This window comes from Vigna radiata, chromosome 1 (assembly GCF_000741045.1).
Source record: "Vigna radiata var. radiata cultivar VC1973A chromosome 1, Vradiata_ver6, whole genome shotgun sequence".
NCBI classification, from domain to species: Eukaryota; Viridiplantae; Streptophyta; class Magnoliopsida; order Fabales; family Fabaceae; genus Vigna; species Vigna radiata.
The window spans coordinates 6,637,215-6,651,320 of record NC_028351.1 but is presented as its reverse complement, the minus strand read 5'-3'; the positions used below and the strand labels follow the sequence as shown (position 1 = coordinate 6,651,320).

Here is a 14,106-nt window from a genome sequence, read left to right as displayed (position 1 = left end):
TTTTATATTTTAAAGATTTTTTTTATACTTTTTCTAATCATACCATTCAACCCACTAAAGTATTTTATTATAAAAAAACCTCACCTTACTCTTTAAATATTTTTTAATAAATTAAAATAATTATTTTATTTACGTTTTATTTAAATTTAATCATTTTTTAAATTATAAAACTACCCATAAAATAAATAAAAACTATTTACAAAATATGTATAAAAATTATTTATATCATTAAATCATTAATAAAAAAATACTATTAAAAACACATATGTCTAAAGTGTGAAAGAAACTCAACAGATTATTGGTCAAGTGTGACAGTTAACGTGAAAAAATAAATAAAACATAAGATATGGAAAAGTTGAGTTGTGAGATAGTAAGAATGTTCCATCTTCATCTTCTTCTTCTTCATCTCCAAGTCAAAGCATGGCATCTGATTTTGCAGGCATTCTCCTGAGGAAGTTTTGTGGAACTGCAGGAATATCAAAGCTGCGAAACCTCGGAGGTCTCAACACATAAGTGAGCCAAATGAACATCAAAATGCGAAAAGGAACAAAATATGTCACAATAACAGCCACAAAGCAGAAAATAACGAACAAAACGGTTGCTCTTGGATCCCTCCAACTCAGTAGAGATTGAACCCTTTCTCCTTGAGTTGCCAAATCAGCCATCACTTCCACCACCCTCCCTGCAACTGCCCTTAACCGATCATACCTTTTCTTTAAGTTCTCACCACTTACTTTAGATGGAAAAGGGTCAAATTCTTCTTCTAGTTCTTCAACAGTGGCTGTGTCAGCCTGTGACAAACTCATATCCATGTGGGAAGGATACCTTGGCCTTGTTCTATACCGCCATATTCCAACCATAAGGAGGAAGGAAAATGCTGATGGCAAAATCATTTTAGGAAGGAAAATTATCAACAGAAACATCAAGTAACTAACCACTGTGGTCATTGAACTCTTCCAGGAATGTATCTCATGAAACTGTTTAGCAGCAAAAACAACAACACTCAGAAGACCAGCAATTCTGTAGAACTGAGCTTTTCCCCTCCTCATGCTCCACACATTTGCTCCCATGTCTACCATGTACTCCACAACCTCTTTACTGAGTGGTGGTTCAGCCCTTCTGAACCTCAGTGTGGTTATCACAGCAGCTTGGTTCCTCAAACTATCCAACTGAAATCTAGACAAAGGGCTTGTATAGTGCATTCTTGGCAGCAAAGGTTGTGCGTAAGTTTGCAAAACATTCAACATAGATGGACAAGAAAACCTCACAGCCAACTGAATTTCTCCCATCTTCTTTGCTCCTTGAGTTTGCAAGTTTATAAGTGGATAAGAGTGAGTGTAAATCTTGTCACTTTCAAGAGTGGACAAACGAATCCTTACCTTGCCAATTCTCTTATCAACTGCTTCTTCTGGTTTTTTTCCTCCACCACTCTTTGCTACACTCAAGTTTCCATTATCAAACACAGCAATAGTTATTACAGTGCAAGGATCATAAACTTCCCATGTGTATTGCTCATTCCACTTTGGAGAAAGACTATCCACTACAGTTCTTGTTCTCACCCACTTTGGACCATACTTGGCTACACAAAAGGCATCAGTGCGGTTATCCTTCTTCATTGGAGAGAGCCCCACAGCATTCAGGATTCCCAATTCAAGAACTCCAATGCTTGGTTTGCATAGACTCCTTGATGATGGCCTGAGATCACTGGTGTAGTGAGTGGCCTCATCAAGAACATGGTAGCCTCCATCCAAAGAGATCCTCATGTTGAGTTTGCTTGAAAACTTTAGCTTCTCTTCACCCTTATTTTCCTTCTGCATGTGAAGGTTGTACCACACACTAGCTGGTGGAGTGGCATCAGTTCTCTGCTGCACATTCTTCAAAGGAACCACACAACTTCCCACCCTTTCATGCTTCATATAACTCCCTTGCTCAATTGTCACTAACAAGCAATCATCAAAGGGTTCTTCCACAACAAACAGCAAGTCCTCATTCCACATGGGGTTTGCATTACTCTTCCTAAAACGGCTCCTCAAAGCCAAGTTCCCCACAACACCTTGGATGAAAATATCAGAACTATTACCACTCTTAACTTTGAGCAACAAATCCTGAGCTTGAATCACATTAACTCTAAGATACCAAAGCCTAGGAGAAATATATACCTTCGAACGAGTATGAGCAATGTTTTCACCACTAGTCTCTGCTGCATCTGAATGCCAAGCCTCAGGAAAAGCTTCATCTGCCTGAGTTCCCATCCAAACAGACAACATCAACTCTACTTCAATCTTCACCCCTTTCTGATCCTCAAGCTTGTACCACTGTGGAGCCAAGGGGCTATCAGGAGGAACCCTCATGGGAACATCAGAAATTGTGAATGCAACACTTCCCAATAACTCATCAGGGTCACCACATTTCTTGTTCCAAACCACAATTTCCAGAACAGGCACTTGAATCCTGTCCCTGGAAAAAGCAAAGACATGGTTCCATTCCGGAGTTGTGGTTTTCTCCAAGCATCTGGTTGTTCCTGTAAAGCTTCCAAGGTTCACTTTCACATAAGGGTTGGCAGGTTCACATGCACATAAACGTTTGGCCTTCACCACCCTAGCAAACAGAAACTGCATTTTCTCAACCAGGTCAAATGCAGTGGGCAGCCTGTCACCACTTATCACTCTTCCGGCATTGATGTTTGGAGTTGTCACCTTCAGAGAGAAATCCTCTTTCTGCTTCTTCTGTTGTTGGTTTTCATTTTGGTTTGCCATTATTTACTCTACAAAATTGAAGACAGAATACAATTAAATCAACACAAACACTTACATAAAATGAACAAACACCACATAGAATCAAAGATGAAACTTACAATCACAAACTGTTGAACAATGAAGAACTCAAATAATATGTTCCTTCAATATTTCAAAAGAGAAAAGCATGTGAGAACATATAAAGGAAAGTGAAGGTTTGCAGAAGAAGGCCAACATCAAAAAAAGAAGCAGTTGTCAGTTATGAAACATGATACATAATTGTATGGTGATTTCGGTTTGCAACAGCTACATGAAATTGATTGAAATTTAAATTCAATTTGAAAATATGTAACTATATAATACTAATTGTATTACTTATGATACTTTTTATGTAACTATATAATACAAATTAAAAACATTATCAGATTCAATTCACTGTCACCCATTAATCTTAACTGATAAATAGTTAAAACCTCACACACAGGAATGAGAAACAAGAAAGAATAACCACCTTTAACCTCCTTCTTCACTTATTCCTTATAATAATTTAATTAAAACTAATAATAAGAGCAGTTACTAAATTTCATGGATAACGGCTGTTACACAATTTCATCACAGTAGAATGTTGTTCAAAGAGAATTTTCAATCTGTATATTTCTTTTACCATGGTATTCCAGTCTATATTGACAATGAATATTCATTTAATCTTATTAAATTATTATTATTATGTGAGAAGATATATGTCATGGTTTAATTTGTATGTTTTGCTTGATTCTTTGTATAAATCGATTTCATTATTTTTTTAAGAATACTGGTGGTGGTAATGTATCAGTTTCTTATTTGAATTTTTAAAGACTATTCAATTCAAAACAGTGAATGTTGTCGAATTATTCAGTAACTTTTTAGTTTGAAAGAAAAATCATTTTCCCTCCTGCCTAGTCAAATGCCATTGTTTCGTGCATATTAAATTATTATTTTTTTTGTTGTTGTTTTCTTAATAAAACTGAATAGGGCAATCGTGTTTTCATGTCAAAACCAATTTAATCTAAAACACAAACAGTTTTACATTTTATATTCTGAAATAGTTTAAGTTCTTGGCAATGATAATAATTTCACAAAAAAAAAGAACTACTTAGGTACGTGCTAATTTTGATTTAAAATAAAAGGTAAATACAATACTTAAATTAATTGTGAATTTTTAATAGTTATAGGTGTGAAATATTGATAAAAAAAATAAGAAATTTAGTCTATCATATAAGTTAAACAAGGTTTGTTAATTATCATATAAGTTCCTCCACCAATCCTTGTGGATTATAGATCGAAATTCTAGTTTTAGATTATAATTCTTTAAGTAAACTTTATAATTTAACTGGAATTTGAAATGTATATGAATATGACATGACACTAGATGAAGAATAAATAATTAAAAGATCACTTAAAATTAATAGAATCATTAAATACTTTTAATTATCAAGATCTTTAAAATATTATAATCATTTCCACTTTCCAAAGCACCAAACACTCGTGTAATTTTGTAACATTTTTTTTAAGTCTTATAAAAACGTGATTCTTTAGTTTGGCAGAGCATAAATTTTATTTTTAAAGTGAATTTCAAAAGAACAACCTTATTAAAGATTAAACTTGAGAACATCAAGGAAAATTTTTCACAACAAAAAGATATAGTTTAAATTTGGAAAACTATGTTTCTTGTTTGATTTAGTTTTAAGAAAATGACATTCTCAAAAATCAATTTCGATTAAATTTTCACAAAATCATTTTCATTCCATGGAAGGGGTTCAAAAATTCCTTACCAACAAGACAGAATTACTGGTAAGCATTCTCTCAATGCAGTGTTTGAATCAGTCAACCAAAATATTGTAGTTTTAAATGTCAAAAAATGCATTTCATGGTGCATTTCAGAAAAACCAGCTGAAGGAAAAATAGGATTCATTTTCTTAAAAAAAAGAAGACAAATGATATGTTTTAAGCTTCATTTTTATCCTCAAGTTTCAATTAAAAGAGAAGAAATTGCATCATTAGAAGCATTTCCTTAACTTTAACATAGTTTCAAGCAGGATACAACTAGAATGTTATCTACTGTGTCAACAGCTTAGTTTAATTGACTATTCATGGTGGCTTCAGACCTACAACACGCTACGATAATAACTAAGAAAGAGAGTACATGAGCACCTGGGTTACATAATACAGACCCACATGAAGATAATCATGGAAACACCAAAGATAAGATAACAAAAGAATGACGGGATGAATAAATCAGCCATCACAGTGTTGTTTGTCAAATGAAGTAATGAGAAGAGAGTTCAACACTAATAACGATCAACTGTGACTAAATTCAAATTGATAAATAATTGCAGTAATTTAGTAAATAGCAAATAGCCTTCAACATCCTGAGACTTGATGTCCAAAGATCCTTCTTCACTTCAAGGATGAATGAGTTACTGTCTGCGCAAATCATCAATGCAAATCCTTTTAGCAGGACAAAAGCTTGTCCCAATAAAATGAATCACGGTGAGTAATAAAAAATGCATGTACAAGGCAGAAACAATCAGGGTGATTTGAAATGGTGATAGTCTTGAAGCATTTAGGGATCTCGTGTAACAGGATTCCAAAGGCTTAATTTGATGTCACAGTCTTGTTGCAGAACCCATTTCTTGGCCTCTTGTTGGATATAATATCAGAAAATGAGTCAACTAGCTGCCCTGCCAAACTACTAGGATCATCAATCAGAGTTTGAATGAAAGTATTTACCACCCTTCGTTCTTGCTCTGTCGACCTCAAACTAAACCATGTCAGCAATTTCAACCTAAATTCCTGCTTGATATGACCCTGGCATTCTAGCCAGCGAATTACTTTCACACAATACTCAAAGTTTTCATCTAAAGAGAATGGACCATCAGAAGGGCGTAAAGGAGAGTCATTTATCAAAGTGCTGTCACAATCATGTGTCTCTTCATTTGTGTTAGCTTTCCTTTTCCTACTTGCGTCTCCACGTGAGTCAACAGCAGGAACTTCTCCGGTTTGTCCATGGTTCCATGTTTGTGAACCACCACTACCATGTGATCTTGCTAAATTTTTGTCTAAATCATGAGAAGCAGCATCATCATCAGCTTCAACGGCCTGCTGCAAGGTACAACCGTTATCTTCATCCCTGGAAGACTCAAAGGGAGGTGTCAGCTCTTCATTTAAATCAGGCACTGAGACCACATTTAGATCGAGGTCTCGTGAAACTGAAGGCAACTGCTCTTGTGGTTTGCTAGGCTTGATAGTTTCACTCTGCCCACAGCAGTTTCTCTTGTCAGCACAGCAAAACCCCTCAAAGCTACCTTGTTCTTGAGCCCAAGTAAGATGCAAGATTTTCCCAAGGTCTCGAACCTTAAATCCAGAGTCAGCTGATGTGGGATTGGGCTCCAATTTGGAACCAGAAGAATCGCACTCAGCTTGAAGGTTCTTTTTTTGATTCACAGCCACTGATGAAGATGAATTCTTTTCCAATATCTCAACGCTCTTGGTGAAACACTTGGTCTCAGAGTGACCCAGGTCACCCGTATCAGTAAAAGATACAATCCGAAATGTATATTCCGTGCAAGGTTGGAGGTTGGATAACAAAATCCTTCTCTGAGATTTGGGAAAAACACAAACAGGATCTTTAGTGTGTGATTCCTCCCTGCTCTTGTAATACCATAGCTTGTATCCCTTAACGTCCCCAGAAGATGCATTTGACATTTCAATTAAAATTATTTTGACTGAGGAAGCCGTCACCTCTTCAAACACAACCTTGCAGGCAGCGGGGAGTGAACCCTCTGCAAGATGAAGAACTTCATCATACACCATGTATAAATCAAATTGATAGGCAAACAAAAAGAATATATATGTATATTACAATAAAAAAATAATAGTTCCAACCTCTGGATTCTGGATTTACATTGGGAACAGTGGCCAACCACTCATCAGCTTTCTCAATAGCAAGAGAGCAGAGATTTTGGACATCACTAGCAATAGGGAGTCTGCTGACAATCCCACGTGCCATTTTGGCAGAAACCCCATTAACTGGACCAACTTCAGTTTCCAGTTTAGCCTTTGCTTCTTTTACCATTTCATGCAATTCTTTAAATCTTGAAGTACCGTCTAAAAGCCTGTAGCTCAAATATATCCTGAAACATAGTACATCTACTCGTCGAGCATCTTTTGCTATGCTTAGCTGCTTCTTCCAACATCTGCCAGTTTTTAACATGAGTCACCAATTTCACCAACGTAGGCTAAAAGTTTAGTCACAAACGCAAGTAGAAAATATTTTAAATGTTTTATACACTGCAATTGTTCTATTTCACAACCAAATTAGAAAGCGTATTTTATAGCATAACTGTAGCAGTTAAAGTTTGCGTCATTGTTGCAAGTATGTCTATGTGAATGATGGACAAGAAAGAGACACAAGAAACATGGAATATATAGTTATAAAACCATACAGGCTGAGGCATATTTGATATTTCACAGCATAAACAAGAAATTTCAAAAGATTAATAAAGCTTCATTTAATATTGATAAAAAGAAGGGAGTAAAATACAAATGAAAATAAAGAAGATTACTCACCCAAGTATCCCAGTAACTTTACCGCAGGATGCACAACAATAACCACCATCTAATTGCATCAGTTGTCCATGATCAACAACTCCAACTTTTTCATGTTGAAGAGCACACTCAATATGGCAAGATAATCCACAGGAGTCCCCTTGAGCAGATTCACATGTGCATACCAACCAAAGGCTGGGATCCTTGTTATCATCAAAAAGGTGGCAAATACAGCAAGAGCACCTTCTACAAAATGTGTCATCTTTAGAGAGAACTGCTCGACAAGCAGAATTCTTACAGATCCAGGAGTTTGATTGTCCAAAATCACTAGGTGGGTCAGGAACTGGTACAAACCGCACAGGGTTTTCTCCTTTGCGATGTTGCTTCCTAGAAGACTGATTGCTGACACCAGAAACTTTTTTTGAGTCCTGCTTCTTGATAATCTTACTGGTTGACTTAGTTTCAGTCATCCTGCTTTTTGAAGAAATGTTCTTTTTGTCCTTATCAAAGCAAGTTCGTAGAAGTTCCTTCTTAAGACCAGGTTTTAGGAACTCTTGAAGAAGTTCTGAATTTCTTGAAGCATCATCTGAATGACCATTTTTTTCAGGAGTACTTTGAGCACTAGATGAAAGACTTTGAATACCAGAAACTGGACAAAAAAAAACAAAATGCGAAATAAGTCTAGTGGAAATAGAAGGAAAATCTGACTAGAGGAAACAGCAAAACCTACACTCCAGTAGAGGTGTTGATTAACAGAAGAGAGATAATAGCAATAACAGATTAATCCAGAGCAATAACAAATACAATAGATAGTAATCTATTCACAGGTTCCACTTCGACCAAAGACATGAATAAAAGGGTAATCACGAAGCATTTCAACCTTGAACAGAAGATCTTCAACCATTCAATGATTGACTGCATCGTTCAGATCAAGGTAGTCAATCAGGATTTTATGCACTCAGAAAGGGGAAACAAAATAGCATATCATGCAATTGTAACACAACATAAGATTCTACAAGCTTCAGAAAATTCATATTCATATATATGCACATTACAAAGTGAGAGAAAAAAATGATAATAGCACTTAAATTCATAATCATAAACATAAGAAAGCAGTGCTGTTAAAGCCACCATAGCAGCTGTATGGAACTCTTTGGCCAACTGCCATAAGCAATTTGTGAAGGAAAGACTGCTGCGGTAGTACCATAGGCTGGAATGGCATGTTAATATAGAGGAATTTTGGCCTTCCACCATATTCCTCCATCTTCCATCAGTACCATTGTGAAAAAATAAAGCAACACAGAATTCACAACTTAAGCTAGTAGTGTCTATTGCCTTAAACAAAAAACATGGACGCCTAGACCTCTCTAATACAGATTGTCCAAACTAAAATCATAATCGCTCAAGTGATCTTCATTTCCTCCGTCTCATTCATCACTCATTATCTAGATGATACTCACCTAGAAGTGGCACAGAAAAAACATCATCATCCTCCATTTGATTTGGAGATGATTGCAAGAGGTTGAAGATGAAGACAACTAAGTTGTGCTTCTCAGTTTACTTAGTTGCTGCTTCTTGATTCTCTAGTAGTTAGGGTTAGTGAGCACTTGATTTATGTGTTTGGGTCTGCAGAAGTCCAAAATGGAAAACAACAGTTTGGAACCCAACTCACCAAACAGAACAAAAAAACTCTACAATTCTATGCAATGATCTGCAGGTTTGTTCTGAGCTCAGAAACTCACCCACATATGCAGAAGCCTAAAATAGAGTAATTCTACAAGTCAGCATGCAATTTTGACTACCATGATTCGGATTAGTGTAACTACAGAAATCAGCTTCAACAGAACCTATTTGATTTTCTTTGTAAATAAAATCATGCCCCAATCGTTTATACTTAACATAATATCCGAGCATATGTTGCTACCCTTGGTATATATAGTATCATTCTCAATCTAAGACTTGTATCGTTATTGGTAAACCAATACCTACTTTAGCTCCCCACTCCTAAGCTTCATTTCAACATCATACATAAGCTTAAGAGTTAGAAATCCAGTAACTAGAGCTAAACACATCAAGTTATGTTTCTACCTAGTTGTCATGCATGCATCAATCAGCAGTACCGAGAGAACCTGCAATAGAACCATCTCTACTTTAATTCAACAGAAGAAACTAAATAAATTGTTCAAAACAGTACATCACATATGCAAACCAAGAAAGAGGACAAAAATGTACAAACAAATCAACTCCAACCCACATGAACACAACTAGCAAAAATGAAGAACTAATTGTATGAACAACAAAAACCCAGGAAGAGTTGATGCAGGAGAAATTCATTAATTCACATGCCAAACCCAAGGAAACTCAAAAGCATTAGCTCAATTTTCCAAATAATGCCACATAAATCTGTTTTGACTCTTACATTTTAAACTAAATCATTTATCATGTGATCAAGAAGGATCGTCCAAATTAGAACACAATAATTGTTTTGAAAGCATTTCTCTTTGTATGGATAGAACTAATTCAAATTCATTACCACTTTCCACTTCCAAAAAGCAATAAAAATGTGTAAACATCAATGTCAAAATTATGAGCAGATACTAATACAGTACTAAATCAGTAAATGAATTAAGCATAAGAGAAATAGACAAACACCATAAAAAGTTATTTCAGTTCAAGATCATCAAGAACCAAATAAAAAACTTAGAATCAATTTCCGCTGGCTGAAATGCACAATTTATCTTTAAATAAATAGGAGTGACATAAGTGAGCTACCCTGAATAAGTTAAAAGTATAGAACAATCTCCAACCTATATTCCAAACAATAGGATATTCACACCAAAAGTTTGACAATACAGAACAAGGACACGATGACACATAATTGTATGCACTCATCAGGCATTCTCCTCCTTAAAATACCTAAAAGACTAAATTATATGAAATACAAAAGGAACAATTGAAAATGAGAAAGTAAACACCTCATAAGCACCAGATCCTCCCTACCATGGAAAACAGAAAAAGGAAAGAGATATCCTGACAGAGTTGACACTACAGGAGCATCTACAAACACTGTAGCAAATCCTGGAAGGGAGTCCAAGTGTATTGCATGATAGCTATAGTTTGGAATAACCCTTTATATAGACTACATTATGTAGGCAAAGGAGAAAGACCTAAAGCTTTAATTTCTAATTTATTATGCACATCTCAATTAATATAAGTGCAAATCTTGATTCATGGGCACCATTCAAAATACTTTTAAGGAATGTATTCTTCTTCAATCAAACCATTTAAGTGTACTTAATCATCTTGATCTTTCTTGGCTGATATTAGAAATTTTGGTCCTTAAAACATACATAACTAAAATCACTCCCTCATTCCTATTTATAAACAATTACCTATTTCATCAAGATTAAGAAATTGGTAATTTAGTATATAGTAATAAATTTGTCCAAAAATTTATAATTTATCTACAAAACTACCTTTCTCATCAATATTTCTGTCTCTCCTAATAGTTTCCTGGTACAACCACTTCCTGTTTTTTAATTGAGTCTTATAGAAAGAAACCACTTCTAATTTATCTTAAAGACTAGGCATAAAAGAGGTAATATTTTCTTAGCTTAAAAAGTATATTGTATGCTCATCTTTAATATTTTCCTGTGAATATTTACAAATCAAACCAATTTCAGATTAACGTGAGATATTATGGCATGATCTAAATTAAAAACATCGATTATCCCATGGAAGTTTTCGGCGAAATTTGCTATAAAAAGTCTTGTCAGGATAGATATGAGTAGATATAAATAATATTGGAGTATAGTCATATACCAGACACACTGGCAGTTCTACTCAATTGTAGTCTTTTTTAAAATGCCAAGTGCACGGTTGGATGATTGGTAAAGTATTACTAGAGTGGAATGCATCTTAAAGAAGCAACTCTGGAGAATGATTGGTATGTTTAGGAAGGTTCTTCCTAACGGTAATTGGCACAGAAATCTATATCAAAAGTACTTTCAGCCAAACTTTTAATTCCCAAATAAATTAAGTTTGGTAACTGACAAGACAATTTGGATAACAGAATCGTCTTTTGAGGAGGTATTTACACAAGAACTAAATCCAATAATCACACCCAATTCTTAGCATTTATAATACCATTAAATTCTGCAGTTTGTGTTTTAATTAGGAGGATTACATGTACTTCAATCCTATCTAATTATACTCTGTCTATAGCAGAAACTGACATTAAAGCATATTAATTTTCATACTTTCATTTCATATCACAAAAATAGAACATGATCGGTACATCAAAATTCATATCCCCAAGATTTAAAGGAAAAAAATAATAGATATTCATATTGTGAATATACATAGCAGGAAAATTCAGAATAAACATTCAGTTAAAAAAGAAATCCCAGATTGATTTTGTAGACGATCTGCATAGCCTTACCATTGCTGAAAATTTTAGTACATGTTATGCCACATGATTTTTCATTATTAATATCCTTAATAAGGTTCTCAGCATTTAACATTTCCTCATAACAAAGGACACGCAGTATTGTTTATTTAGCATAATATAATTCCAATTAAAAAGTAAGAGGAAGAATTGGAATTAGATTAACTTTATGCAGCGTTGCGGCCTATAGCCACAATCACTTTCCAAAACTATGCCATACAGAGGAAATATAGAAAAAATACTAGATTTTAACCATATGAGTCCAGCATTAACAGATAAAACCTCAATTATATATCTAATGTCAAGTTAGGGATTAGCCAACAAAGAAGGAAAAAAGATGTTGATGAAGCAGATAGGCACTAACACAGTAATGAGGCAACAAACCATTGGGCTAAAAAATGATCAAGTAACAAAACGCCTTCCAAAATAAACCATTTTCAACATTTAACCCTAACAGTGGACTGAAACTGCACATAAACATTAGTAGATGTGTTGAAACATGTAGCAGCCTGTTTGTCAGTGGTAAAACACATAAAATAACAGAGTCATTAGATAAATCACACAGCATGCATCCTTCACTTTCTAAATCGTGTAAATGGATGAGAAAAATACAGCCAGCAAGACAATATTAAAAGCACAACAGAATGTTGCATCTTGTAACTACTGAGAGAACAAACTCAAAAAGAAGCTCAAAAACACACCTTTAGCAAGGAACTTGTCTTCTAGATCCATTCTGTAACCGTCCAACACTCTAATAGAATGGCCCTTCTCTGACAAACAGACAAAAAATGCATTAAAAGGTTGCTTACGTTATTGTGAAGAGCAAATGAGTGTCGTCGCTCCATTAAACATGAACAAAAAAATGAAACATTATAGTAATGTCTAAACTGCATCACATTAAAGAAAGTTAACAAACACTAGTTAAAGCACAAATTCAAACTTTCTTAAAAAAAAAATATCAAACACTTACAAAGAAAAACTTATTCTCGACAGCTCATCTTATTTATCATTTACCTTAATGAAATAGAAAAAAAAAAAAATTCCGACGGAAGAGAGTGACCATGTTTCAAATACACCATTTTCAGAACACAGCCTCTCCCCAGAACGAAAACTATAAGTACATGACACCAACCATTAAAGTTAAAAAGTATATATCTCTCAAATTAAAAATTTAAAAAAAAAAATCAAACTCCAAATACAGTTGTATTATCTTGCTCATTTGACTCCAATCCACGTTCCCTCATGGAAATGATTCAACTCCAATCAACATTCAACAGCTAAAAAATACGAAACATTAATATCATTACTATTATTATCATTGACTTAAATACATTTCAAAGGAAAATAAATAATATAAAGAAAAAATAAATGAGAAAGAGAAGCTGAAGAGAAAGCGCAACAACAAATCACGATTTAACCATTTTCCCAATATGCATTGCGTACGGTGCATTAACGATAGGAGAGAAAAAAAACAACGAGAGCCTCCGTATTATTATTTCGTTTAATTTTAAAAAATGAAATAAGGAAAATTAGAAAGAATAAAAGCGAAAATTAACGCGAGAATCACGAGGCGAACGTGAAGGTAGGAAAAGGAAGCGAGGAAGGGGGAAAACGAGAACGAATCTGCGTAGAAAAACGAATCGAAGAAAGAAAGAGAAAAAAAAAATGAAGGAAAAGAGGTTTAATCACTGACCTCTGCAGAGAATGGGGAGAGGAATCAAGGGTTTGTTGCCATGAAGAATCCCCAACAACACAACACAACCAGACACAAACGTTGTTGATGGTGGTGGTTGTTGTTGTTGTTAGTTTGCGTTGCGATATAGAGAGAAGAAGGAGAAGAGGTTGGTTTTGTACGAGTCTTTCACGTTTTGAGGAGAGCAAAGTGACGCGCGAGTAGGGCGCGTGGGATGGCGGTAGTTTGAACGGTTCGGTTTTGGGGTATGCATGCGTACGGATAGTGTAGTCAGGTCAGCTGCTGCTGCTGCTGTTTTTCCCAATCTCCTTTTCTTCTTATTTTGTTTTGGAGAAATATTATTATTTTAGAGAAAATTATCATTTATCGTATTTTTTAATTCCAATTTACCAAATTATCAATTGTAAAAAGATTCATCATGTTCAATGTAAATATATTCGTTAATAGATTGGAAAATGCGTTTTTTAATTTTATAATTTCAAAATAGTATCTATCAGTTAGGTGGGGAAAAAAAGTATTTTATGATAAATTAAATCATTATATGTCAACAGCCTATTATTTAGCTACAAAAGTAATTTTAAAATTTGTAGCACTTAAAGTTTATAGAATATTGAGAAATAAGTTCTGAAATCTTTAATTTTTAG

The 14,106-nt window shown here is 34.5% G+C and overlaps 2 protein-coding genes across 6 annotated transcripts; both read right to left on the bottom strand.

The window, feature by feature from the left end:
- Positions 1-399: 399 nt before the first annotated feature.
- On the bottom strand, positions 400-3,346 carry LOC106769364 (FT-interacting protein 1-like). 2 transcript variants are annotated; one of them, XM_022777273.1, is made up of 2 exons: positions 3,247-3,346; positions 400-2,764 (listed from the first exon to the last, which is right to left on the bottom strand). In XM_022777273.1, exon 2 carries the CDS (start codon positions 2,754-2,756, stop codon positions 414-416), a length of 2,343 nt encoding a protein of 780 aa, XP_022632994.1. In that variant the 5' UTR covers positions 2,757-2,764; positions 3,247-3,346; the 3' UTR covers positions 400-413. The 2 variants fall into 2 exon arrangements, with proteins under 2 accessions (XP_022632994.1, XP_022633023.1); XM_022777302.1 differs by lacking the exon at positions 3,247-3,346 and adding an exon at positions 2,855-2,933.
- A 1,610-nt stretch (positions 3,347-4,956) lies between these two features.
- Positions 4,957-13,727, bottom strand: LOC106772764 (VIN3-like protein 1). 4 transcript variants are annotated; one of them, XM_022783166.1, is made up of 7 exons: positions 13,463-13,725; positions 12,969-13,046; positions 12,471-12,539; positions 9,411-9,451; positions 7,344-7,971; positions 6,660-6,970; positions 4,957-6,556 (listed from the first exon to the last, which is right to left on the bottom strand). In XM_022783166.1, exons 5-7 carry the CDS (start codon positions 7,790-7,792, stop codon positions 5,370-5,372), a joined length of 1,947 nt encoding a protein of 648 aa, XP_022638887.1. In that variant the 5' UTR covers positions 7,793-7,971; positions 9,411-9,451; positions 12,471-12,539; positions 12,969-13,046; positions 13,463-13,725; the 3' UTR covers positions 4,957-5,369. The 4 variants fall into 4 exon arrangements, with proteins under 4 accessions (XP_022638887.1, XP_014514842.1, XP_022638888.1 ...); XM_014659356.2 differs by lacking the exon at positions 9,411-9,451 and having other exon boundaries at positions 13,463-13,727; XM_022783167.1 differs by lacking the exon at positions 12,969-13,046.
- Positions 13,728-14,106: the final 379 nt, after the last annotated feature.

What these genes read in the sequence shown, in the direction of transcription:
- LOC106769364 (XM_022777273.1), bottom strand. Translation starts at nt 2,756, where the DNA reads ATGGCAAACCAAAATGAAAACCAACAACAGAAGAAGCAGAAAGAGGAT.
- LOC106772764 (XM_014659356.2), bottom strand. Translation starts at nt 12,501, where the DNA reads ATGGATCTAGAAGACAAGTTCCTTGCTAAAG. An exon ending in AGACAAGTTCCTTGCTAAAG is followed by an intron (nt 7,972 to 12,470) that starts GTGTGTTTTTGA and finishes TTTTTTGTCCAG; the next exon opens with TTTCTGGTATTCAAAGTCTT. An exon ending in TGTAAATCCAGAATCCAGAG is followed by an intron (nt 6,557 to 6,659) that starts GTTGGAACTATT and finishes TTCATCTTGCAG; the next exon opens with AGGGTTCACTCCCCGCTGCC.